The following is a 24,970-nucleotide window of genomic DNA, read 5'->3' as shown; positions in this document are numbered from 1 at the left end:
CGTGACACCATCATCACCTCACTTTTTTTGGAAAATGATGTTTAAACTAGACATTTGCTGAAATAAATAAAGCAACAATTTCAAAATCCTAGCACTCTCAACACTACCTTGTATAAACATTCTAGTGTGATTAACATACTGCGGTACATCCAATTAGGTGTGGGATCAAGACAACAATCTGCCCATCACATTAAACCAAATGACCATCTGCTGCAGACAATTTGCAACAATGTTGAATAGGGAAGGTGAGGATAATGTTGACTAACCCCTTTGAAGCTAACTTTTCTTCCCAATAACATCAATAATCTTGGCACTAAGAGTCACTCCGTCAACAGTTGGTCCAGACCATTTCATCCAGGTGTGTCATTAAACCCTCTGACCTTCAACCCATCAAAAAGAAAATTCTGATTCACTTTATCATATGCCTTCTCAAATTCCAGCTGAATACAGGCCCTCCCATAACCGAGAGTGTATATACAAATGAGTTCATGCTTACATCAGTATTTTGTTGGATGATTATCTTGTGTTTTTGTGTTACATGTTATTCTCTGACACTTTTGTGTCACTCATTTTCATTTATGTAGCTACATTTCCATCTAGGTGTGTCATTAAACCCTCTCTCCTTCAACCCATGAAAAAGAAAATTCCGATTCACTTTATCATATGCCTTCTCAAATTCCAGCTGAACACAGCCCCTCCCATAACCGAGAGTGTGTATACAGATGAGTTCATGCTTACATCAGTTTTTTTTGGATGATTATCTTGTGTTTTTGTGTGGCATGTTATTCTCTACCACTTTTGTGTCATTCATTTTCATTTATGTAGCTACATTTCCATCCACCAATGATGTTTTTTCTCACTTGGAAGATAACATATGTACGTCATCAGTTTTTGTTACTCATTGTATTATACAGAACATGATACAACTGGATAAATGTTTGTATAAATCAAAAGCTTCCATGACTTTTCTAAGTTGCTTTTAGTTTAAGGTTATTTTCTATTCAAACGACGCCTTCACCAGGTCATCTTGTGCCCTAGAGCGTCCAGGTGTGGTAGCTGCTACGACTTCGCCCACCTCTCGACATCAACCATTTGTGGGATACAATCACCCCACCTTGCCTCGACATCAACATATGGCCCACCGTCACCCTTGTCATCCTCTGGAAACTTTGGGGCTCTCGTAACGCACAGGTGTTCCGCTCTGGGACTCACTCAGCCTTGGATACCCTATGCAATGTAATCTCAGATTTCATGCCTTGGGCCTTTCATTTTAAAGACCCGGTCCGTAGGCATGCCGCTTTGTCTTGGCACCTATTCCTCTTCTCTCACTGCAACCTATGATGTAACTCTCGTTTCCAGCCCTTTTGGAGTAATATAATATATTCAGGATCTCCGCCAATCATCATCGTTTGTAGAACTGGCCACAAACTTACAACAAACGTGCATTTTTGCAAGTCAAGATAAAGGTAGCTCGGCGACTTCCGAAAGCGCAAAAGTCCAAAGCATCCATCCATCGGACCGCACAAGTCATCTACTCGAAATCGACAATACATATGGTTGTATGCATATCTATCTCTCCATGCATGCCATTATGCCAAAGTCTTTTTGAAACTTGCCAGTTTGAGCGTGCAGCTGGATGCAAAGCTAGTCATCTGAGCCTGTACACACATAGACAGCGATCGATCGACGGAAGCCAACACCTTGTACCGGAGACAATCGATTTGACGTATCCAACAGAGCCGCAGGCTAAGTCAAAATTAGCTTATCATCCATGTGGGCAATTTGGCATCACAAAGCACAAACCAAAACTGGCTAAGCAATAAAGCGCCCTTTAGAGAAACGGTCTTCACATGATTATTTGTATTTTGTCTTTTTTCTTTTTTTGGAACGTGAACTTGATTATGACTGTGTGCATCTCAGTTATGCAGAGCTGGGTATAATATTTAAACCTTTTAAGAAATAAAGCGCCTTTTATCAGAAAAAAAAACTGGCTAAGCTATGATATGCCGTGCTTTGCCACGCACTTAGTGATTACCCATGCACCGTCACCATCGTCGTCGATTCTTGGTAAAATATGGTCGGCGGCAAATGCTCTGGTAGTAGAGAAGAAGAATTGTAACTCTTGTTAATAGCAATCACATGTGCAAAGAGTGTAGGCAACCAGCCGTCATGACTCATGACAAACTGCAGGGTCAAACAATGTTTCTTCTCTCTTTTTTTGCGTGCAGGTCAATTGAGCAAAGATCATGCGGTTGTCACGACTTCCACCTGAGGCCACATCCAGTTTCTCAGCATACTTGCACGCTCACAACACACTATAGCATGCTGCCATGCACGGGCGAGCGAATCCGGGCGGTGTTCTTTTTTGAAACATGGTTCCTTAGGACCCGATTCATTAAAAAAGTTCGAAGAGAATAGCCCGGTTAATTAATGGAAAATCGAGCGAAAACTGTTACAACACGTCCGCAGAAACAAGGCACCCAGGATAACCTGGCAACCCACACAAGAACACACACACGTCGTCAGGGAGAAAAGCGTCGTCGAGATTGCAATCCGGCGTTATCGTCATCGCACCTCCGCAAGGGCGACTCCGACCCCACCATCGACGACCACCGAAGAAGCCCTCACCACAAACAAGCGTGGCGGTGTTCTTTTGGGAGAGTACAAGTTGCATTGCACGAAATGTACATGTCGCACCAGAGTGCAATGTAAGTATAGACTAGTGATTGGGGCGCCACCCTGTGGCGCCGCTTAAAAGAAAGTTGTGCGCATGTTTCCATTTAAAAAAAATACATAGAGTCCTCACCCCTGTCTAAAAAAATCTCAAAAAATAATAATCCTCATCTTTATCTAATTTTTTTACCACAACAGCCTACCAGCAAGTGCCACTTTGCATACCCACCATTTAAAAAATATCAGAGGTCCTCATCTCTATCTAAAAAAAATACATTTAAAAAATAATCCACACCTTCATCTAAAAAATTGCAAAAGATTTCTCACCGCGGCCAACCAGCTTGCGCCATATGGCATAGCTGGTTGGCCGCCCTTCACGCATAGCTTAATGGTTTTAATAATTGCACCATGCCGGCATTACATGTTGCACCGTGAGAGTAAATATTACTGTGCGGGTAGGGTAGTACATGTTGCAAGGCGGTACACCTACATATTATACTGTGCCGGAAGTACATGTTGCAAGGCCATGTACATCGGTATCTCGGTGACACACACTCTGGTAGCAGGGAAACATAATTTTGATAACTTCTTATAGCAAACATATGTACTTCCTCCGTTCTCAAATATTTGTCTTTCTAGACATTTCAAATAAAGAGTCCAACATATGATGTATGTAGACATATTTTAGAGTGTAGATTCACTCATTTTGCTTTGTATGTAGTCACTTGTTGAAATCTCCGGAAAGACAAATATTTGGAACGGAGGGAGTAGGTAGTATCAAATTGCAGTGTCGAACAGAGATCATGATTCATGGAGGTCCCAGGATCAGTTCCTCAATCACCCCCACTAGATAGGAAGCATGTGTCAAAACTGAGTTTACTCACCCAAAAACAGATTTTCAGTACAGTGGCAACCTACAGAAATTTCACGAGAACAAATTTTGCACGCTGATACAACATATCTTCTACACTGGCCATGATCGTACGACTGTTGATACTTGATGCAAGGAAAAAGGATTTAGCAGAGTCTGGGATCACTCGATTCCCTCTGAGCTGGGCGCTGGTACCGGTGGCTGTGTGGCTTCTTCCGGCACCGTCTCCACATTCTCTGCAGGGCCGTCTTTGGATGCGGTCAAGTTTGCGTCATCGCTTACTTCCTCGTCCCAATACTTCTCGAGGAGCTTCATGGCTAACTTGTAAACCGCGTCATTGTCGAAATCCTGCAGATCCTCCAAATTGTCCAAGCCCCCATTCTCCAGAATAAACTGTGCATAAGGGTTCGTCGTGGATTCATTACCCTGCTTCCCGATCTCACCCTCCTCGAGTATATTTTGGAGACCTTCCAGACACGTATACACAAGATCAACGTCTTGGTACTTGAGGACATTGCAGAGTGGCTCCAAACATCCCCGGCTCACCAAATACCTGCGGTCAGAGAGTGAAGAAGTCATTGCAAAGCACTTGGCTCAACATATGCACATACAGAATAATTAAATTAAGAACATTACAATTGCGTTCGAGGAGTACTAGCACGCTAGATAACCACAGGCTAGGACTTACTGGATTTGATTGCTTGAACCACCAGAGGCAGCATTTGATATAGCCCAAGCAGCTTCCTTCTTTAGATCAGTTTCTGAGGTCTTTAGTAGGACAATGACATGGTTCATAACATCAGCATCAATGACTGCCTGTCAAAAGAATTACGAATCAACCAATAGTAATAGTAATAACATAGATGTGCAAGATTCAGTTGACATAGGGCAAAATACTAATGCAACTAATGTACATTCAGTTCCCTTCGACTGAACGCAGGAGGAGCCTAGCTTTATCGGATAAACACCAAAAAATCAGCATATAACTTGTTACCTGAATCTGATCCTTGCTGCCGCCGGTAATATTAGAAACAATTAGACAAGCTTGTTTCTTGATGATCTTTGGATAATTTCGCGCTAATAGCTGGGCTAAGCAAGGAAGAATGCCCTGTTCTACTATGACCTGAAAACATTATTGCACAGGTTCAACCACACCAAAGTAAACACCGGCAAGGCATTGTTGATATGCAAACTACAATAAATACAAAGCATTTTATGTCGGAGGCATGCAGAGCTCCCCTAAGGTTTCACAACTTCATACTGTATGGAGTGTGCATGAAATGATCGCAATATGGGCATATGAACTTGCGAAGTATGAAATCAGTGAGGCTGGTTACCAAACAGTGGTGTTAGAGGATGAACAGACGGTGAGGTTTATTGAGGAATTAAAATGATCTAGTCAGACTCCAATATGTAAATATGCAATATTAGGTACAGTCATTGCAGCTAATGTAAGATGAACTTCCGGCAATAGAGCAACCACCCCCAACCCTACCTGCCAATTCAGCCAACTACATAGTCGGTTCCTCTGATCTCGTTGTTGCAGTTAACTGACAATCCATATTGGTTAAATAAAGGATAACAACAAACAAATAGTATAGGTCTATACAAATTTAACCAACCTGCACTTGAGTATCATCTCCCGCAGAAATTCTCGCGAGTGACGTAATGACAGGGAGAAGAATATTAGCTGACGCATGCCTAAAATCAGGACAAAAGAGTGTTTCATATGATGAGTCATGAGTGGTTTTTTCTCATATGTGGAAATGCATACAAAACTGAGTCCACCAACTTACATCAGAAGTTTTATAAGTTGAGGGCATACACCTGCATCTAATGCATCTTGGATGCCACCTTCCACACCATCGCATATATAATAAAGAGCCCAGCATGCATCTGCCAAGATCTTCTCATCTGCGGAATGGATAAGAAGGCTGATTATTTCCAATATTGGTTTCACCTGCAATGATCAACCAAAACAGATTTAGCAAATTATCCGTTCACATGTTAATTAGGGAATATAATCATACAGAGACCCACTTGTACTTCAGCTGGTAATTTCCCAAAACAAAGGTTTGACAGTGCCCATGTAGCAGTCCTCAGAACTGAAACTTTCATGCCTTCTTTAAATTGAGCAAGTAATGGCGTAACAGCGCCATGATCAAGAACAGTCTCTCTGCAGCTAGGCATGTCTGCAGCTATATTTCCAAGGGCCCATATAGCCTGCTTAACAACAGAACGAACAATAAGTAACAAAACCATTTCAAAAATAATGTACGACGGAGTATCATTCTTTGACCTGGTGTCTGATATTAGCATCTGGGGATTCTAAGAGCTCTACCAGCCTTGGAACAGCACCGCACTCTGCAACTAGCAGTGTATAATCAGACGCAGCTATGTTGGTAAGCACCCATGCTGCTTCCATCTGCAAAAGGTATACCCAGTATAAGATTGTTTACAGAGAAAAACAAAGGAAAGAAACAAAAGAGAACAAACAGACGGCCATACTTGGAGCTGAGGAGGTCTTTGTCTTGAAAGGAACTCAGCAAACCTTGGCAGGACATCCGCTCTAATGATTTTTATCATGGTTGAGTTCTTCCCTACGGATATAACAATAACAAGTTAATCTTTAGCCACACACAAAAGAAATGGCATCTCACATTAAACATGTCAAGTACCGTCCGAGAGAAGTTTCCTGAACTGGACTGTGGCTTCCAGCTGAGTAGCTGTGTCATCTGACCAGACTTTATCCACCATTTCTGATAGGCCTTCAAGCTAACTGGGTACAAGAAACAGAATAAGGAAATCTGGAAAGAAAGATAATGAGTGCGCAGCACAAGTAATTCTTGCATTGTGACAAAAGAAAGGATCTGATCCATCGCATAAACAGTTGACATTTGCCAAACCATAGGAGTAACTTGTCACGGGCTCCTTACAGTTCACATTTTCAAAAGCAGGCAGATAACTAGCCAAAATCTATATACTACTACTAGTGACTAGTGAGTAGTAAGTGTGTTCATCCAAACATGGCAGTGAGGCGATTTGGTAGAAAAATCAGGCAGTAATCATCTATTCTGTTGGAATTATCTTTTGCGCGTCATCTGTGGCTTCAAATATTACAGAGTTCTCCAAATTCTCAGCATGAATAAATTTCAAACATATGGTGGCAAATTACACTTTCTTACAACGACCAACCCGAAAACACTGGCAGAATTAAAACCCTAAGTACCGCACCTCAGCTTCGGCAGCAGCCCGCAGAGCGTCTGCGGGGGGTGGAGAGGACGGGGGCGAAGACGGCTCGGGGGGAGGAGGTGGCGCGGTGGCGTCTGCGGCCGCGTCGGAGGGAGGCACGACGGGGGCGGGGGTGAGGCTGGGCTCCTCGCGGCGGCGCTTGAAGAGGCCGGTGTCGCGGTTGCGGCGACGGAGGGCGAGGAAGCGGTCCTCGCGGCGCCGGCGCGAGCGGGCGGCATCCACGCCCGGTGGCTTGTACGCGCCGCGGCGCGCCTCGTCGGACGGCCGCCGTGGGACGCGCGGCATGGCTGCGGACGCGGCGAGGTAGGTAGGCTCGGGTCGGGCTCTGCTTTGTTTCGGGCCGGATCCTGTTTGAGGAGCTGGTGCGGTCGGAACATTTTTTTTTTTGAACGTGTGCGGTCGGAACATGCTCGTTGTCTTTTCATGCCACCGCGCCGTTTCCTTTTTTTTTAACTCCGTTTCCATTTTTTTAACACTGTACTTCCTTCGTTCTTTTTTACTGTACTTCGCATATAAAATTTGTGTCGAGTCAAAATTTACAATTTTTAATCAAATTTTGTATAGAAAAAATCAATATCTACAATATCAAATATACATAATATCAAACTACATTCCATAATGAATCTAAAGATATTTCTTTGGACTTGTAAATGTTGATATATTTTTTTATAAGTTTGGTCAAAATAAAGATACTTTGATTTCAAACAAAAATTATATGCAGACTAGAAAAAAGGAGGGAGCACTCAAAACATTTCTTCATGTTTGCCACAAAGAAAATCGATTCTTTTAGATATTTTTTTACAATTTTATTGTTCGTCCAGGCACATTTGAGCCAAGGCTAAGAAACTCCATGTATGGTTTGCCCCCACTAATATTGGAATGTAATCAGGGGTTTTAGTTTGTCAACAAAAAAAAAGATGACATACAACACCAACCATTCAAGCAGTGCAAGGGTCTACATACTAGGGGCATGTTTGGTTTGTATCCTATTGTTGCAGCAGGAGAGGATTTGTAGCACAGATTTGTGATCGCCCGCTCGCCTCATGATTCAGAAACTAGTTTACTTTTTGCATATGCTTTAGCTCTTAATTACTTTAGATGGGGTCCATGCGCTCAACTTTTTTGCAGCTTTTGGCAGCTTCGCCCTTCCCACTTCCGGTGCTTTTTCTTTTGACTTCCAAATTTGGATATATTTTATCTTTTGAATAAGTAAGTCCAATTTGTATTCCGTTTGCACATTCGTGTTTTTGTGATGATGACTTTCAAATAAGATCCATTTTGAAAACATTTTGATGAGTTTTTATAACTTCGTTTAGTTTCAACTATCGAATCTTGGTACGAACGAATAACAAAATTGCAAGTTTCATCAACTGGAACTGAAAACTTGGTGTGCCCTCATGTGGAACCTTTGTGGATCACAGGACAAATCGGGCGGTCGGGCAAATTTCAACTGCTAAAACTTGATAGGAATGATGATAAATTTAGTAAGTATCAAAAACTTAAACTTAAACTATAAACTCTAAACTATAAACCTTAAGCCTAGAACCCTAAAATCCTAAAAGCACGGAACTTGATGAAACTTTGTAAAACTTAATGTTACGACTATCAAGTTTCAATATTTCAAACTTGGAAATTTTAAAGTTGTCAAAATGTATTCAGGATTGGTCTAGTTCGAAAGTTCTTGTCGCGGGGAACACAAATATGCATGAAACTTAATTTAGACTTTTAATTAAAAAGATATAGTAGATTGAAATTAAAAGATAAAATAGAACGGGTATGAAAGGTGGGGTGGATGGCGCATGCAGCTCTGGCAAAAGCTGCCAAGAGCGTGCATGGATGAACCCTAATCTTGAGTAATCAAAGGTCTAAGACTAATCAAATTTACGAATCTTAAAGCAATCAGACAGCCAAGCATAGCTGGGCAGGTGCGTGTCCCTGCAAATTTCCGCTATGGTTGCCATATTTAATAGTCATGCCAGACTTTTTATGCATGCTTTTGGTTCATTGCCACATTGTTAATTTGCCAAGCTTTTCTAGCTACATAGTCCATATATCATAGACTCTCTTTTTTGGCTAAATATTGTTGTGGCCATTTTGTTCACCATGTTAGAAGTATAATTATGCTTAAGTTAGAGATAGAATATGATTAAACCATGTACGACTTGCCCTCCACTCCAAGTCTATCTCCATCATGTTATATTCTACATATGCCCTACAATTGGGTCAGGTCAATACAACACAAACATTAGGGTTCCAATATTCCTATGCACCACACTTTTTATGGCAGTCATAATTTGCCTAACTTAATTGTGGCAAAGTTAGTCATGAATCAAACATGCCCTGGATGTCTGGATACTTTACCGTATACTCCCTCCGTCCTTGAAAGAGTGTACTTTCAACTTTGTTGAAAAATCAAACTTTTTTATATTTGACCGTATTTAGACAATAATACACCAATATCTATGCCACCAAACTAGTAGCATTAGATTCATAATAAAATATATTTTCACCATATATCTATTTGGTTTCACAAACATTAATATATTTTTGCACAAACTTGGTCAAACTTTAAGATAGTTTGATCCTCCTACAAAGTCGAAAGTACGCTCTTTCAAAGACGAAGAGAGTATATATGTTCTTTTGTTTGTTGCCATAGACCAATTAATCAACTACAATGTGTTACAATAATAACAATTGAAGTCTCTGCATGTCAATGCTCATTTGCATGGTCAGTTAGCGCTTTGATGTAGCCAATGACACTGCGGTCCGATTATACTGTCAAAAGATGCTAGTTCTAACCTGTTCAGTTACTAGTGTAATAATTGAATCACATCCACGGAAGACTAAGCTGATGGGAGAGATGTTACTAGTTCAACACTTGCGGCTTCGTGCTGTATTCTTTTTCTAATGATGGTGCAATGTGCCAATGATCCATCACTTGGACCTTATTGTACAAATGTGATTATGAATAAATTTTATTCCGAAAAATATCACTAATGGCGTCTGTAGTCCAACGGTTAGGATAATTGCCTTCCAAGCAATAGACCCGGGTTTGACTCCCGGCAGACGCATTTTTCTATTGCTAATACAATAATCTTTTGTTTTGTATGATGTATGATTTTCGACATAGATTCTATATTTTGTTCAACTCGAGATGCTTATCATTTTTCTATTGCCAATACAATAATCTTTTTTTTGTATGATGTATGATTTCCAACATAGATTCTATATTTTGTTCAACCCGGGGAGCTTCTCGCTCGCGCGGTTCAACGCACCTCCAATGTGGACCCTCAAAACACCCCCAAATGTCCGGACGCTGCAGGCCATCGAATGCGGACTCGTATGTCCACAGACGCATCCACGAATTTGTTTTTCGCAAACCAGTGGGCTTTACGGGAGTCGCACCTCCGCCACCTAGGACCCCGACACCCCTGGCCCACCCAGAACCGAGGCAGAGTCCGCACATTTGGAGCCGTCCGCACTATTTTCGCGACAAACCCCTCTTTCCCCACCATCTCCGCTTCGATCACCACCGTCCTTCACCCCAATTGACGTGTTTTTCGCTACCACTACCCGCATGGACCCGTGCGAATAGCTTCTGGTGTCGGCGGGGGCGGAGGATCCAGAGAAGATGGTCGCCCGAAATACCAACTTGGCGACACGGCAAGCCCGCCGCCTCAAAGCGAAGGCAAAGGATGGGTGGCCAACAAAAAGAAGGATGGTGGGGTCGGGCATTGAATGCAGAGGCCGGACCGGGGCAGGGACGTGGGGCACCGCCGCCGCTGCCGTCCATGCACACATCGCCTTGGCCGGAGCAATATCAGCTGCCCTACTTCTACGCCACCAAGCAACTCAGCCGACAACAGCAGTCTCCGGCCTTTGTCGTCGGGTATGTGTTGTATTCCATTGACGTCAACGTGGCATCGCTTCATCTCCCTGATTCGACCATCGACATAGCTTGTCCGATCGCGGACGTTGGGCGTGGATCATCTTGGTGCCTGCTCTCTGTTCGTGGGTATGTCTCAATCGGGCAAGACGATGTATGACGACACGGACATGGAGTTGTTGGAGATGATCCATGATGGAGGCAGAGGCTGCTTCGAGGACGAACAAGTGGATAACTTGAAGCCAAAGGTGCACACCCAACAACCGGGCACGTACACCCAACCGGGCACGTACACCGGCAGTCGAAGCAGAACGCATACAAGGACGACGGCCTTGATCCGGAGGATTGGTCGGCCGATACACAAAAGAGGGGTAGGGGTGAAAGTTTCAACATGCGGGAGGACAAAAATGTTATGAGATGCGGCGTTGGCCACTAGCATTGATCCGATCCATGAAACGGAGCAAAAGGGCACAACATTTGGTCCAATATTTATTCTTGGTTCCATGAGCACAAGAATGTCGAACCCTGCCACAATGAACTCATCCACGATCATGGGACAAAGTCGCTCACCATCGATGGCACATCATCCAAGATGTCGTGGGAAAGTATTGCGGTCATTTAAAACACCTAATCAATTGGTGGTCAAGTGATGCGCAAACACCGAGCAACTAAGTTGTTCTATGTGTTGGTCATTTGTCCGGTATGCAACTTGTTGGCCGTATATGCTCTATGTGTTGCTCATTGGCCGGATATGTAACTTGTTGACAATGTCTTTTTTAGTCCTCCCATGTGTGCAGCTTGTTCTTGAAGGTGGAGAAGAAGAGCTTCGCCCTCTTGCATTATTGTTGGTTGCGATTGAATGGGCAATCCAAATGGAAACTATCCATTGTCAATTTCATCAAGACCTCAGACATCAACAACGAGGAAGTAGCGGATGATCCAACCGACCCAATAAAAGAGTCACCCAAAATTTTTAGAAGGGTGTTCCGGGGAAATAAGTGAGAGGAGAAGAAGGATAAGCGAGAAGGGGCGGCGTTTAAGATGACAGAGAGGTTCGGGGGCATCTTGGCGAAGAAGAAGGATGCTTTTGTCAAGTGCTCCAACGTGAAGGAGGAAAAGAAGGTGGAGAGGTTTAACATCTTGATGGCAGCGACCAAGATAATATCAATCTCGAAGAGAAGAAAACGAAGCTCGAAGAGAGGATTGTTGATCTTGCGGCCGCCTCGAAGGATACCAAGATGCTGGCTACGAGGATGGACGAGTTGAATGCCTATGCGACAATGATTGTGCGCGTCATCCGTGTTAGGGTGTTAAAGTGCTTGGCAGCCAGCTGGAGGCGGGCGAGAAGGAAGCAGATGGTGAGGAGGAGGCTACAGAGTGATCGAGGAGGCTTGAACAACCAGTCTGGGAGAGCAAAGATGCCATTTTTTTGCATGAACTGATTGTTTTATGAAAAAAGCGCATGTAAAAATTGTAAACATCCGTGTATTTTTGGTTGTCATCAGGTGCAAATGAACACCACACTTTAACTTGCTCACATCGCTATGCATTTGAAATGAATTTGATCGGACCTGGACGAACGTCTAGGGGTGCGGTTGGATGGATGGCTTCTGTCTCCGTGTCCATGAATTGATTTGAACCTGTCCCTAGACGTATAATGTGTATGTTTTAGGGGACGGTGTTAAAGATACCCTCACATTCTTATGCCGCGCCAATAAAGCAAGCCCGGTTATGTTTTTTTAGAGAAAAGACGTCGGCTGAGCCCGAGGAGAGCTCGAACCTATCCCAACTTTAAATTAACAAAGCCATTGTGTTGTACTTATACAATGATGCCAAGGCCAAGCGGTAACAACCCAAGTGAATGACAACAAGTTGTTTGCTATCAAGGGCATCTCAAACACCATCCGTCAAAAATGGCTGTAAACATCCGGACCATGCAGTCTGGAAACCTTTTTCTCTTTAACGCCATGCATCAAACACCAGTTGACCGATCTGTAAGTCCGAATTCCCGTAAAACGGAAGCAAACTTGTAGAAGATTTGCGAGCGTTTGGACATCCATCATGTAGGTTCCTGACTGAGCGTTCCCACCCAAAACTCTTGTCACGCTTTCCTCTTCAATAGTTCCGTTACACATTCATGCTGCTCAGAGTGGACAAGACCAGACGACCGCCTACAACATTCTTGCTGACCAGATTAATGTGACTGGACGGCTGACCGGCTAACACAGGTAAATCCGGCAAATCTCGGGGTAGAGGATCCCAAACTAAGCGTCTAAATACGATGAGAGCAGAGACACGAGGCTTTACCTAGGTTCGAACTCTGCTAAGAGATAATCCCCCACGCCTTGCTTGTGTTTATTGCGTTGGAAAGGTACAAATGCCTATCAAGAGACCATGTTATCTTCTCTACGAGCCAGGCCTCTCGGGTTTATATAGATACTTGAGGGAGGGGGGGGGGGGGGTCCTAGGGTTACGATATCCTAGTCAGCTAATCACGAGAAACCCGAGTCTTCTACAAACTCAACTTCTTGAAGTATACGACAAGTCTTCGAGGTCCTTCTGTTTATGTGTCGGCCACCCAACTAGGCAACTCTAAAACTGACAAAGGGGTCCTCGGCCCGGCCCGCCGGGTTGGGAGATGACGTGGTCAAAGTCCCCCTAGCCGGGACACCATCACTGCCACCACTTCAATGCGAACACGGCGACCAAGAAGCCTAAGGAGTCTGAAAAAGGTCAAAGATAAACCCAAAATACAAAGGGATCTAAAAAAAATCTAGATGGAGGGAGTACATATGTTCCGTGTTTCAGAAGGCTAAGCTGAGACGGTACAAAGGGCATGATGTGATGATCGTTCACTTGCGTTCTCACTGTACGAATAATTTGTATCGTGAAAATTATCACAGCCAGCGTCTGTAGTCCAACGGTTAGGATAATTGCCTTCCAAGCAATAGACCCGGGTTCGACTCCCGGCAGACGCATTTTTTAATTTTTAATTGTCTTTTTTTTCTTCCACCTTCATCAAAAGACGTACTTACACGTGCCTATGGGCACACCCTGCGGCAGCCAAGCCAGACGAGCACGTACGCCCCTCCGCGCGCTCTACGACCCGTCCCGCACTCACACGTGGAAACAACCACCTCGCGTCACCCTGCCTCCAGACGCTTCTCGCGCTGTTCACCTCCAGTCTCGCTCCACCCCACGCCAAACGTTCAACGGGAGCGTGGCGCCCGGCCAAGTATATACCGTGGGAGAGAGACTTCCACGGAAAGATCTCCACGAAGCCAGCTGAAAGACCAGCAGCTAAGCTTGCTCCCACTGACACAGCCTACAGCTACCGGCGTGATGGGCGGAGGCGGCTTCGTGTCCACGCTCCGGTGGCTGCCGGACACCGGCGCCGCGCTGCGCTCGCCCTACGACCTCCTCCGCGGCTGGCCGGGGCTGCTGCTCGACCACCCGGCCGTCGACGCCGTGCTCTGGGCCGCCGTCACCGCCGTCGAGTCCGTCGCCATCGCGGGCATGGTCTGCGCCTTCTTCCTCTGCTGCGGCTGCACCTTGTAGTGAAAGTCGATCCATCAGCCAGCCGGCCCATACATGTCTTCTCTCCTGTCCTTCTCAATGCTCCCCGTTTCGCTCCTGCTTCGTCTGGATGCTTATGGTGTGCATTATGTGATCCAGAACAATATGAAAGAAATATAATGGCGAATCAATGTTCATGGAACGCCTCGTGTTTGTGAACTTGAGTATGATAAAGCCTCCGAGCAAGTACGGTCATATATGCAAATGCATTCGTTTGTCAAGTTCAGTTCAAGACAAACAGCAATGATAATATGTTCGGAACACTGAACTTTTTTTTACCAGTGCAACAGAATGTGATGTTCGAGCTCCCCATCTTGCATCGCCTATGCACTTAGTCAAAGTATAAATCAAAGTGAAAGTAAGAAGTATAAGTAAGTAGGCTATCGATTAGGTTTTTCTACTTAATTAAGCTGCGTATGCAAAGTTTTAGAATTTGTTCACATAGGCAGCGTGATTGGGGCATATTTGTTGCTTCCCAAGATAGTCAGTTCACCACACAGGCATGTTAGTACTAAATGCATAAAACGTCCAATGGCCAAGAGGTCCCTGGTCAGGCTCGACCGCGCCTTCTTCAACCTTTCGTGGAACAATACCATTCTGAACTCCTCCCTCCCCCGCCTGACCTCGGATCTCGGCGCTCTCGTCGTCACCGGCTCAACCTCCATTTCGCGAGCTGTCTATTTCCTTTTTTTAGAGTACGCCAAAGACATACCATATTTTTATAGAAGGAAGTAAATCAATTTACAAGAAGATCAAGCACACTACGAACAGGGCTCGATCGGACACCTTCGCCAATACCTAGGACAATACTAAGGCTACTCTCTCGCTAATTGATTTAAACCTCTTGCTTCGGCAGCCCGCCAATCCTTAGTTTCATCGATAATTTGCACCTTCAATTACATAGGTGGCAGTTGTTGATGTACTCTTCCAAAGACCCTCGCGTTCCGCTGTTTCCAAATTGCCTAAGTCGTCACCATGAATAGGGAGTCGAAACCCTTCCTGTCGCTCCTCTGAAGGGCGCTTCTAGCATGCTCCCACCATTGAATTGGGGTGAAATCCGCAGTCGGGGTAGCTATGCTCAACCTGAAGTGGTCAAGGATGAGGTGCTATACCTCTCTAGCGTATGGGCATTGTATTAGGATGTGATCAACTATGTCCTCTTCTTGGAGACAAGTGAAGCAGGGGGAGGTTTCTTCCTGCAGTCCATGACGTGCCCGCCGATCTGAGGTCCACACACGTGCCCGCTGATCTGAGGTCCACACTCTGCGCTGCGAGGCCAACCAAAGAAAGATCTTACATTTCAATCGCGCCCAAGTCTTCCATATAAGAGGGGCCAGCAGCTGGGAGTGGGTAAGGCCCATGCACAATCTCTTGAAGGTGGAGTTCGCAGAGTAAGCTCCCGACTTGTCGGACGGCCAAGTAAAGATATCTAGCCGCCCCTCCTCCCTTTCGACGAGGGAAATGGCCTGTTGGAGGAGGTACAACTGCATATGCGCGGTGAAGTTTAGCTCCTCTGGGACGTCCCTCTCCCACCTTCTGTTCCCCAGTGCCTGGTGCACCGTACGCATGTTCTGGGTGCGCGCGGGAACCCGGGCAAGGAGGATCAGAGCGATATGCACGACCGCACGTCTATTTTCGCTTCAAGAGTGCCTGGTTGCGATCCCACATTCCTCCCCGACACCTTCCCCTCCTGATCCCGTGGGGAGCCCTCTATGATTCCGCATGTGACCTTGCTGCGCGGCCAAGGTTGGAAGCATGAACATAGTTTCTTTCCAGTAAATAGCAAAAAAAATCACCACAATGGCAAACCCTAAATCAGAAAAGCATCGATTTTCATTTGCTTTACAAAAAAAAACACGAATAGCTCGATAATCAACTAAAAAAAATTCTATAAGCATCCGTTGATGATGGATCTGACAAGTCGATCCCATTGTCAGGTCGACATGGTACGGTAGGCGAAAGTTAAGTGACCCGGTCAACCCTTCTCTGCCTTATCGAGGGATTTCCCCAAACACTTAGCAGGCGCACACAGAGTGGCAGCCCGGTGCATCCCACACACCAGTGAGTCAGGTTAGAATCCGAACTCTTTCAAAATGGTATCTCACTGATGGCTCGGGCACCCACGGAAGGGCCCTTCTTTGCCTTCCACCTAAGCTGCGCAGGAAAGGCCTAAAGCAAATCAAGTGAATAGTAAAGCTTCATACGGTCTTTTTGTCGATGTTAAATAATCAATAATTTCTCTATCTTTTGTACCATAAATATTCATTTGATCTTGATCGACGATGCACTTGCTGGAGGCTCTAAGTCTCTGGCCAGCGTCACAAAGTCACCACCAAGGGACGTCGAGGAGTTCAACAATGTGTAGCTCGTGAGGCGCAGCCACCCGTCATGCCCTAGGTTGAGCACGCGGAAATCCGACGGCGCGAGGTCCATCCGGAACTCCCGCGCGCCATCAGCGGCGAGCATAAACATGCTTGACGAGTTGAACGACATTGATGCCACTGCTTCATTGCGTCCCCCTGCCACGTACGAGGCAGAAACGGCGAGTCGGTATCCTCCCGGAGAAATCACTGTGACTCCTCCCCCGACGCCAGGTACACGAGGGCACACAACTTCTGTCCAAAAAGCCGCACACCGGTGGCATCGTACGATATGTTGTTAAAACTCCTTTAACCCTGTGAGAAAATAAGAAGAAAATGATACAACGTATTTATTGTCTCCTTGATAACTCATAACAGAAAAATGTAGATAGGAAAAAAATCCCATTAGTGAGTTGGAGACCAATAAATGTGCCTTGTATACTTTCTTCAAAAACCCTGGTGGGGAAAATAGAAAGTATGAATATGAAAATAAAAATGTATTGACTCATTTAGCACCTTATACGAGAACCTTGAGAGTAAACTCATTAATGGAAAAAAGAGTGCAATATGATGTGCCACGAAAAACTCCTTTAAAAACCCACGGGGGAAATATAAGGATAAAAGAAAAATGGCATATCTGAACACTTGTATTTATATTGTCTCATTGAAAAATATTTTATGAAAAACCATTAGGGAAAACTCACCAATGAAAAAGAGTACAACATGTATGATCTGACGATCATTGACGGGTTATGATATGGGGGTTTACTCCGCCTGAACTTTGCAAATCTCAACAATTTTCTTTTCAACATTATTTTGTATCTAACCCATATGCATTTGAAAATACAAGTGATATTATCTAGATAGATAATGGTAGGTTTTAAATCACATGGTCATTTGGTTTTTCTGGAACAACCAACCAAGACACTGGTAGATTTTTGAGAAATTAAAGAAAGTGGTAGTTTTCTGTAACCCTAGCCCCAAATGTGATATTTTTTTGCTATTTACTCCACATATCGCATAGCAACTCATCCTCCATGGTCGAGTCCCGCCATCCTTCTTACTTAAAAAACGACATGAAGTTCGAAAATAAGCTCAATGACATTGACCGAACACCTACCGAGTGTGGTGTCCGCCACAGACGATGTCGGCAGGGGGTGTAGGGGTCCCTGGCTGCAGACAAATGCTAGGTGGACGACGTTGTAGTATAAGGGGAGCGGGCGCGTGGGCGGTGGCTGCGGACGTCCGACAAAGCCTGTGTATCAGCCGAAGAGGTAAAGCGACGACGTTGAAGGAGGAGGGTGCAGGTGCAAAACAAGGGAGGGCATGGATGGAATGGAAGAGAATGAGACTGAGAAGAGGGTTTGATTGGGCCGGAGATGTTAGAGTCCTATGTAGCGCCGGTCAGGACCTCCACAAAAGCTTCCCCAGATGGCTTTCAATTTATAGGAAAACAGATGTCGGGTAGCTCCGTGGACTGATACGGTACCGCGTTGGATGACAGAATAGGTTCGAACAACACAGTCCCAACATTGCGGGCCGCGTCCCCTCAGACGGTACAATAGGTTTAACGCTGTTTCAGGAGGCTAAGCTGAGACGGTACAAAGGACCTGATGTGATGATGGTTCACTTGCGCCCTCACTGTACGAATAATTTGTATCGTGAAAATTATCACAGCCAGCGTCTGTAGTCCAACGGTTAGGATAATTGCCTTCCAAGCAATAGACCCGGGTTCGACTCCCGGCAGACGCATTTTTTTTTTGCCAGCCTACACTGCGTCTGCACCTTGCAGTGAAGACTCACTCCAGAGTAGACCCGGCCATCCTCCGGGCCGGGCCGGGCTTCGGGCCGGGCCTGACCAAGCCCGAAGTAGAAAACTCAGGCCCGAGCCCGGCCCGACCGTCGGGCCTAGTTTTCAGGCCCGAGCCCGGCCCATCACAGCAAAAACACGTCGGGCCTCTTCAGTAAATGACATAAACAGCGGGCCTAGGCCCAGCCCGACCTAGTCTTCGGGCTCAAAACCTAGGCCCAGGCCCGGCCTGGGAGCAGCGTCGGGCCGGGTCGGGCCGGGCGGCCCATGGCCAGGACTACTCCAGAGTGGATTCCATCGGTCAGCCGCTGGACGCTTGGACGCTTCTTTTGTTCACGACAACACTGGCCAAAAAATGACGCGAAGCGCAAGACCAAATGGTGAGCTGCCCGCTCTCTGCGGCTCCCTCCCACGGCAGCCCCGCTCGCACGCCGCGGCTGTCCTCTCGCCTCGTCTGTCCAACTCCACTCCGCTGGATGCACCCGCCTGACCGCGTCCCGTCGTCACCAACTCCCTCCTCAAGCTCTACTGCGCACTTGGCCTCCTGCCCCACGCGCGCAAGGTGTTCGACCCGGGCGCCGCCTCATGGTGCCCGGGCATGGGCGCATGGCAAGAGCGGCGACCTGCCGGCGCCGCGGCAAGTGTTTGCAAGAATGCCGGAGCGGAATCTGGTGTTGTCTTGGAGCGCGATGGTCGAGTAGTCGACGCGCTTGTGCGTGCAGGGGAGCGAGCTCGAGGAGGCGCTGCATGCGTTTGATCGGATGATGGGGGAGGGTTTCAAGCCGGGTGTACTGGTGCTGGTGACCGTGCTCCCGTCTTGGTGTCGTCGAGTGTGGTTGGTGCCTTGGTGGGTCCATCGGTATCTGGAGATGGGGGGCTTGCAGGGAGGCAAAGGAATGTCATGGTTGAGGCCGCGCCGGTGGACATGTACTGCAAGTGTGGGTGCGCGGAGGAGGGGTGGTGTGTTTTTGACTGCGTTCACCGCCGTGAAGTTGTGCTGTGGAATTCAGTGACCGAAGAGCTTGCAGTGAATGGCCATGGTGAGCGTGCACTTGAGTTGTTCCAAAGGATGCTTGAAAAGGGGTTTGTGCGTAATCAGTCGTTTATTGCTGCTTTGTGCAGCGTGCACCCACACAAGTCGTGTGGATGAACGGAAAATTTTCCAGTCAATGCGGCACCATGGAGGGCTTGCAATGATCTAGGCACTATGCGTGTCCAGCTGATCTCCTTGGGCGTGCAGGAGGCTGAAACTGTGTCTTGGATATACCAACGGAGACATGTGCATTGCACACATGGTGGATGTTATGCCTTTCTGCTCAACTTGTAGGAAGTCAATGGTCGATGGGAAGATGCAAGAGCCATTGGGCAGAAGATGGTGGAGCAGGGAGCCAACAAAGAGGAAGATTTGAGCTTAATGGAGTGAAATGGTTGATTCCATGAGTTACGCCCCGGAAAATGCAGATCTATGCACTGTCAGAAGATAATAATATCTCCTACTGGTGTAAGTGCTTGTGAGTGTGCAAGAGAAAAAGAAGGATCTGCCTCGAGCCCTCAACGTCTGACAGCAGTGCCTTTTCTGTCAACTGGCTATCTACGGCGGCTTCATGTTCTCCGGTGGCAAGAACGCAAGCTTGCCACAGGAAGCCCATCACGCTTCTTCTGCACATGTTAGTGTTTATTCTTCTGCTCCGATTACTACTCACAGCGATTGCTGGCGCTGTTCAACAGCAACTTATTCTTGCCATAAGGAAGAACCTGAAGGAGAGGACAGGCAGGTAGATGCTGATGCTTATTTCGCTTTGCCTTTCGTTTTTTTGGCTGCAAGACTTTCTTGGCTTCGACGTTTTTCTTCTAATACAGAATGATGCGCACTTTCCAGCTGCATATTCTAGTAGAAAAAATAAAAGATCCTTTCTCCTGCCATCCTTGTGATCCGCATGGGACTTTCATTTTTGAAGTGTGCCTTTTCTTAATCAGCTGAGTGGTGTTTTGTCTCTTGAGTTTCCATTTAATCTCTGACGCATTAGGCCAAATTGTTTAATGGGCCTCGTGCAGTCCTGAAGGGCCAGTTGACGCACGGATCACGAGCCGGGAAAAAATATGTATGATAACTCTAGCTGGAGATATTTTATGAAATAAATAATTAAGTGCGTGACTCATCACTCTGTACAGGGTCTGACGCCATGAAGGCAAAGCAAGCACGATGTACATGGCAGTTGGGCATGCCTATACTTGTGAACTATTTATTTGGCTTGGATGAAGATGAAGTTGAGGCTAGTTGACTTGTGGGCTATTTATTTGACCTGGATGAAGATGGGGTTGAGGAGAGTTGGCATAAATCCAAGAAGATAGATACATGGGTGCCACTGCTTTCTTGTACATCTTGCTGTCCCTCTGGGTTCAGGATGCAGCTGCCATTCTTGGCTTCACAAGAAGTGATTTTCCGCAGGACTTCGTATTTGGATCTGGAACCTCAGCATATCAAGTAAGCTGATGGAATCTTATTTCGTTGAAAATCATGGTGTGCTAAATTTAGATATTTCATTTGCATATAGTATGAGGGTGCTGTTGCTGAGGATGGTAGGAGGCCAAGCTTTTGGGACACTTTCACTCATGCAGGTTAGTTGCTATCTATGCGTGCAATTTATCTTTCTGGTTTTGATGTGCTGCAATGCCTCACTAAATATGCGGCAGCAAGTTTCGTAGAAGGAATTGATATAGCATGTGCTTATTTTTATTTTGTATTTCAAATGCGTAACAGATAGAGTCTGGCACAATTTGTATTTCAAATGCGTAGAAATTTGAGACCAGTTCCCTCTTGGTCAAACAATTCCACATAAACATTTTTGTTTTGTTTTGTTAAAGCAGAGCTAAACTGGACATGGTAATCATAGTCGCACAGGTTGACCAAGCTGACCGTTGTTGATTTGTGTTCACAGGTAAAATGCCAGACCAAAGCACAGGAGATGTTACTGCAGATGGGTACCATAAATACAAGGTAAATGATAAGAGCAAAATGTTCTGCTGGTGTTTCTCTGTGTTGCATCAACTGTAGTAATACAAGGTAAATGATAAGAAGCAAACCTATGTTAACAAACCAAATATCTTCCTGAACCTCAGTTGTATTATTCTTCGTGTCAGCAGGTGTGGGGTCTGCCAACGATAGCCTTGATGATACTTACAGGGTCGATTACCTGAGCAGCTACATGGGAAGCACGCTAGATGCAATAAGGTTAGCAATTTTCAGCACATGACTGCATATCTCTCCGCGGATGCTTGAGACCCCCCAAAAAAAGAAAACGAAGATAAAATTTGGTGTTCCACCACCCTGATTGACACTCGTTGTTCTGCAGGAATGGGGTTAATGTGAGGGGTTATTTCGCCTGGGCACTCATGGATCTATTCGAGCTCCTGGCAGGATACGAGTCCAAGTACGGCCTGTACCGCATAGATTTTGATGACGAAAGGAGGCCACGGCAAGCCAGGCTCTCTGCTCGCTGGTACTCCGGCTTCCTGAAAAAGAATGGATCCTCTATTCGAGTATCAAGGGTGCAGGAGGACCTGAGGTTGACGACCGTCTTCTAATTTGGTGCTCGGGCGTCACATGTATGTATGCACGCACCTGTCGAAGTTTAACAAAAGGCCACTCTATTGAGCAGCAGATTCTTCAACTTTATTTTCTGAAAATAAGGGGGCGTGAGAGGAAGAACTGGCAGCCAGACGGCCCGGGAAGAAGTATGTTTAGCTGACTTGTGGGTTGTTTTGTCACTACAAGGGTGGCTTCCCTGCTATTTGTAGGAATTGCAAGTCAAACATTACAAGTGTAAGTTGATGGCGACGAAAACAACCCAAGGAACTAACCGAGGATGAAAAATACAAGTTCGCTTTTTAAAACTCATGAAAATTGGAAAGTTAATTGGCTATGGCTGTTATATGGTCTGGATCAGATAAATTTTGAAAGAAGAAGTCTTCTTTCGATCCTTGAACTGGTGCCATCTTGGTCTTGGTCATATCAGTTTTGAAAGGAATATGTCTTCTTTTGATCCTTCTACAATTTACCTTTTTCTTTTCTTTAGAATGACCTATAACTTTGCTCAAACTTGACAGACATTACAAGTACAATGAACAACAACAACAAAGCATGTAAAAACAACAACAACAAAGGCTTTAGTTGAAAGACAAGCTATTTCAGCTTAGTCCATGTCCAACTAACTGCAGCTAAGCCAACACACATGCTGACAGATGTCTTCCAGCTCCCGGAATGAGCTATTTCAAATGATGCAGGTCTGTAATTGTATATATAGCTGCCAAAGCAGATCACCACTGTACAGTATACTTAAACAAGCCACAGGTGCATTTTGAAAGAACAATCATGCACACTTTCATGCTTATCTATGTCAGCACTTACCTTCTACATCAGCAAAGAGACAATACGATTCTTATATTTCTAACGTGTAGTTGAATGAAAATTGTTGGATAATGAGCAACTGACTTTGCTGAGGGCCAAAGGCCAATACATATACATGTGTGGTAAAGTGTAGGAAACCCCATACAATGGGGATAAATCGAAAAGAAACTATACACATCTAACCCCCCCCCCCTCAAACTCATGGTGGATCAACAACACTGAGTTTGGAGAGGAAAAAGGCATGCTGCGCTCGAGTCTGTGCCTTCATGAAGAAGTCAGCCAACTGTAACTCAGAGGGCACATAGTGAAGAGCGAGAGTCTGATCCTGCACAACAGCACGCACAAAGTGGGCATCCACACCGATGTGCTTGGTGAGCTCATGCTTCATCGGGTCACGGGCAATACTGATAGCACTAGTACTGTCTAACAATAAGGGAGTTGAGGTAGCAGCAGACACACCCAAATCCTCAAGTAACCACCGTAACCAGATCACCTCAGCCGTCAGCATAGCCATGGCTCACAACTTAGCCTATGTACTCGAGCGAAAAACTGCAGTCTGTTTCTTTGTCTTTCAGGCAATAAGAGAGCCACCAAAAAGACACAAAAAGAAGACAGCGAGCGTCGATCAGAGGGATCACTAGCCCAGGTAGCATCAGAGTAAGCCTGGAGCTCAAGAGAACTGGAGCGGGGAAAGAAAAGGCGCTGAGAGATCGTGCCACGAAGATATCATAGAACACGGAGGAGGTGACTATAGTGGACAGAGGTGGGGGCTGAAACAAACTGACTCAGGATGTGAACGGGATAGGAGATGTCAGGACGCGTAACAGCAAGATAGACAAGGCTACCAACGAGGTGACAATAGCGAGTGGGATTAGGAAGAGGGTCACCATCAGAGGCATAAAGCTAAACATTGAGCTCCATAGGAGTCACAACAGTGCGATCATCACTGAGAGCAGCTCGAGCAAGAAGATCCTGAATATATTTCTCTTGAGAGATGTAGAAGCCATCAGAGGTCGAGGAGATCTCAATTCCAAGAAAGTAGCGAAGAGGACCAAGATCAGTCATGAGGAACTGGTCGTGAAGGCGGGCCTTAACAAAGGCAATGTAGTCAGAGTCGTCACCAGTGATGATCATGTCATCAACATAAAGAAGGATAAGAGTCCGACCACGAGGAGACGTGTGAACAAACAACGCGTGATCATGATCACTGGGCAAGAAACCAACGGCAGTCACCACAAAGGCGAAGCGTGATAACCCACAAGTGTAGGGGATCGCAACAGCTTTCGAGGGTAGAGTATTCAACCCAAATTTATTGATTCGACACAAGGGGAGCCAAAGAATATTCTCAAGTATTAGCAACTGAGTTTTCAATTTAGCCACACCTGGATAACTTAATATCTGCAGCAAAGTATTTAGTAGCAAAGTAATATGATAGTAGTGGTAACGGTAACAAAAGGGTAAAAAAGCAAAAGTAATATTTTTGGTATTTTGTAGTGATTGTAACAATAGCAACGGAAAAGTAAATAAGCGAGAACCAGTATATGGAAAGCTCGTAGGCATTGGATCGGTGATGGATAATTATGCCGGATGCGGTTCATCATGTAACAGTCATAACATAGGGTGACACAGAACTAGCTCCAATTCATCAATGTAATGTAGGCATGTATTCCGAATATAGTCATAGGTGCTTATGGAAAAGAACTTGCATGACATCTTTTGTCCTACCCTCCCATGGCAGCGGGGTCCTAATGGAAACTAAGGGATATTAAGGCCTCCTTTTAATAGAGAACCGGAACAAAGCATTAGCACATAGTGAATACATGAACTCCTCAAACTATGGTCATCACCGGGAGTGGTCCCGATTATTGTCACTTCGGGGTTGCCGGATCATAACACATAGTAGGTGACTATAGACTTGCAAGATAGGATCAAGAACACACATATATTCATGAAAACATAATAGGTTCAGATCTGAAATCATGGCACTCGGGCCCTAATGACAAGCATTAAGCATAGCGAAGTCATAGCAACATCAATCTCAGAACATAGTGGATACTAGGGATCAAACCCTAACAAAACTAACTCGATTACATAATAGATCTCATTCAACCCATGACCGTCCAGCAAGCCTACG

At 45.4% G+C, this 24,970-nt stretch overlaps 2 protein-coding genes and 3 non-coding genes across 9 annotated transcripts; 4 read left to right on the top strand and 1 right to left on the bottom strand.

Annotated features, from left to right (window-relative positions):
• Positions 1 to 3,425: 3,425 nt before the first annotated feature.
• On the bottom strand, positions 3,426 to 7,135 carry LOC123187413 (importin subunit alpha-4). Of its 2 annotated transcripts, none has more exons than XM_044599276.1 (10): positions 6,779 to 7,135; positions 6,223 to 6,319; positions 6,053 to 6,144; positions 5,844 to 5,969; positions 5,585 to 5,767; positions 5,341 to 5,504; positions 5,167 to 5,245; positions 4,539 to 4,667; positions 4,233 to 4,360; positions 3,426 to 4,097 (listed from the first exon to the last, which is right to left on the bottom strand). In XM_044599276.1, exons 1-10 carry the CDS (start codon positions 7,079 to 7,081, stop codon positions 3,707 to 3,709), a joined length of 1,692 nt encoding a protein of 563 aa, XP_044455211.1. In that variant the 5' UTR covers positions 7,082 to 7,135; the 3' UTR covers positions 3,426 to 3,706. The 2 variants fall into 2 exon arrangements, with proteins under 2 accessions (XP_044455211.1, XP_044455212.1); XM_044599277.1 differs by having other exon boundaries at positions 6,223 to 6,323; positions 6,779 to 6,993.
• A 2,660-nt stretch (positions 7,136 to 9,795) lies between these two features.
• TRNAG-UCC (transfer RNA glycine (anticodon UCC)) lies at positions 9,796 to 9,867 on the top strand. The gene has a single exon. It is a non-coding gene; the product is annotated as a tRNA-Gly (tRNA).
• Positions 9,868 to 13,588: 3,721 nt separating this feature from the next.
• On the top strand, positions 13,589 to 13,660 carry TRNAG-UCC (transfer RNA glycine (anticodon UCC)). The gene has a single exon. It is a non-coding gene; the product is annotated as a tRNA-Gly (tRNA).
• Positions 13,661 to 18,298: 4,638 nt separating this feature from the next.
• Positions 18,299 to 18,370, top strand: TRNAG-UCC (transfer RNA glycine (anticodon UCC)). The gene has a single exon. It is a non-coding gene; the product is annotated as a tRNA-Gly (tRNA).
• Positions 18,371 to 18,760: 390 nt separating this feature from the next.
• Positions 18,761 to 22,086, top strand: LOC123184679 (beta-glucosidase 2). Of its 4 annotated transcripts, none has more exons than XR_006493052.1 (6): positions 18,761 to 20,203; positions 20,601 to 20,913; positions 20,984 to 21,047; positions 21,368 to 21,492; positions 21,573 to 21,660; positions 21,782 to 22,086. XR_006493052.1 is itself a non-coding variant. In XM_044596762.1 (5 exons), the coding sequence occupies exons 1-4, from the start codon at positions 20,785 to 20,787 to the stop codon at positions 21,624 to 21,626; spliced, it is 306 nt and encodes a 101-aa protein (XP_044452697.1). In that variant the 5' UTR covers positions 18,761 to 20,784; the 3' UTR covers positions 21,627 to 21,660; positions 21,782 to 22,086. The 4 variants fall into 4 exon arrangements, 1 of the variants encoding a protein (XP_044452697.1); XR_006493053.1 differs by having other exon boundaries at positions 18,761 to 20,530; XR_006493051.1 differs by having other exon boundaries at positions 18,761 to 20,913.
• Positions 22,087 to 24,970: the final 2,884 nt, after the last annotated feature.

Source organism: Triticum aestivum, chromosome 2A (assembly GCF_018294505.1).
Source record: "Triticum aestivum cultivar Chinese Spring chromosome 2A, IWGSC CS RefSeq v2.1, whole genome shotgun sequence".
Classification (NCBI taxonomy): domain Eukaryota; kingdom Viridiplantae; phylum Streptophyta; class Magnoliopsida; order Poales; family Poaceae; genus Triticum; species Triticum aestivum.
This window is presented reverse-complemented; position numbering and strand designations above follow the sequence as displayed.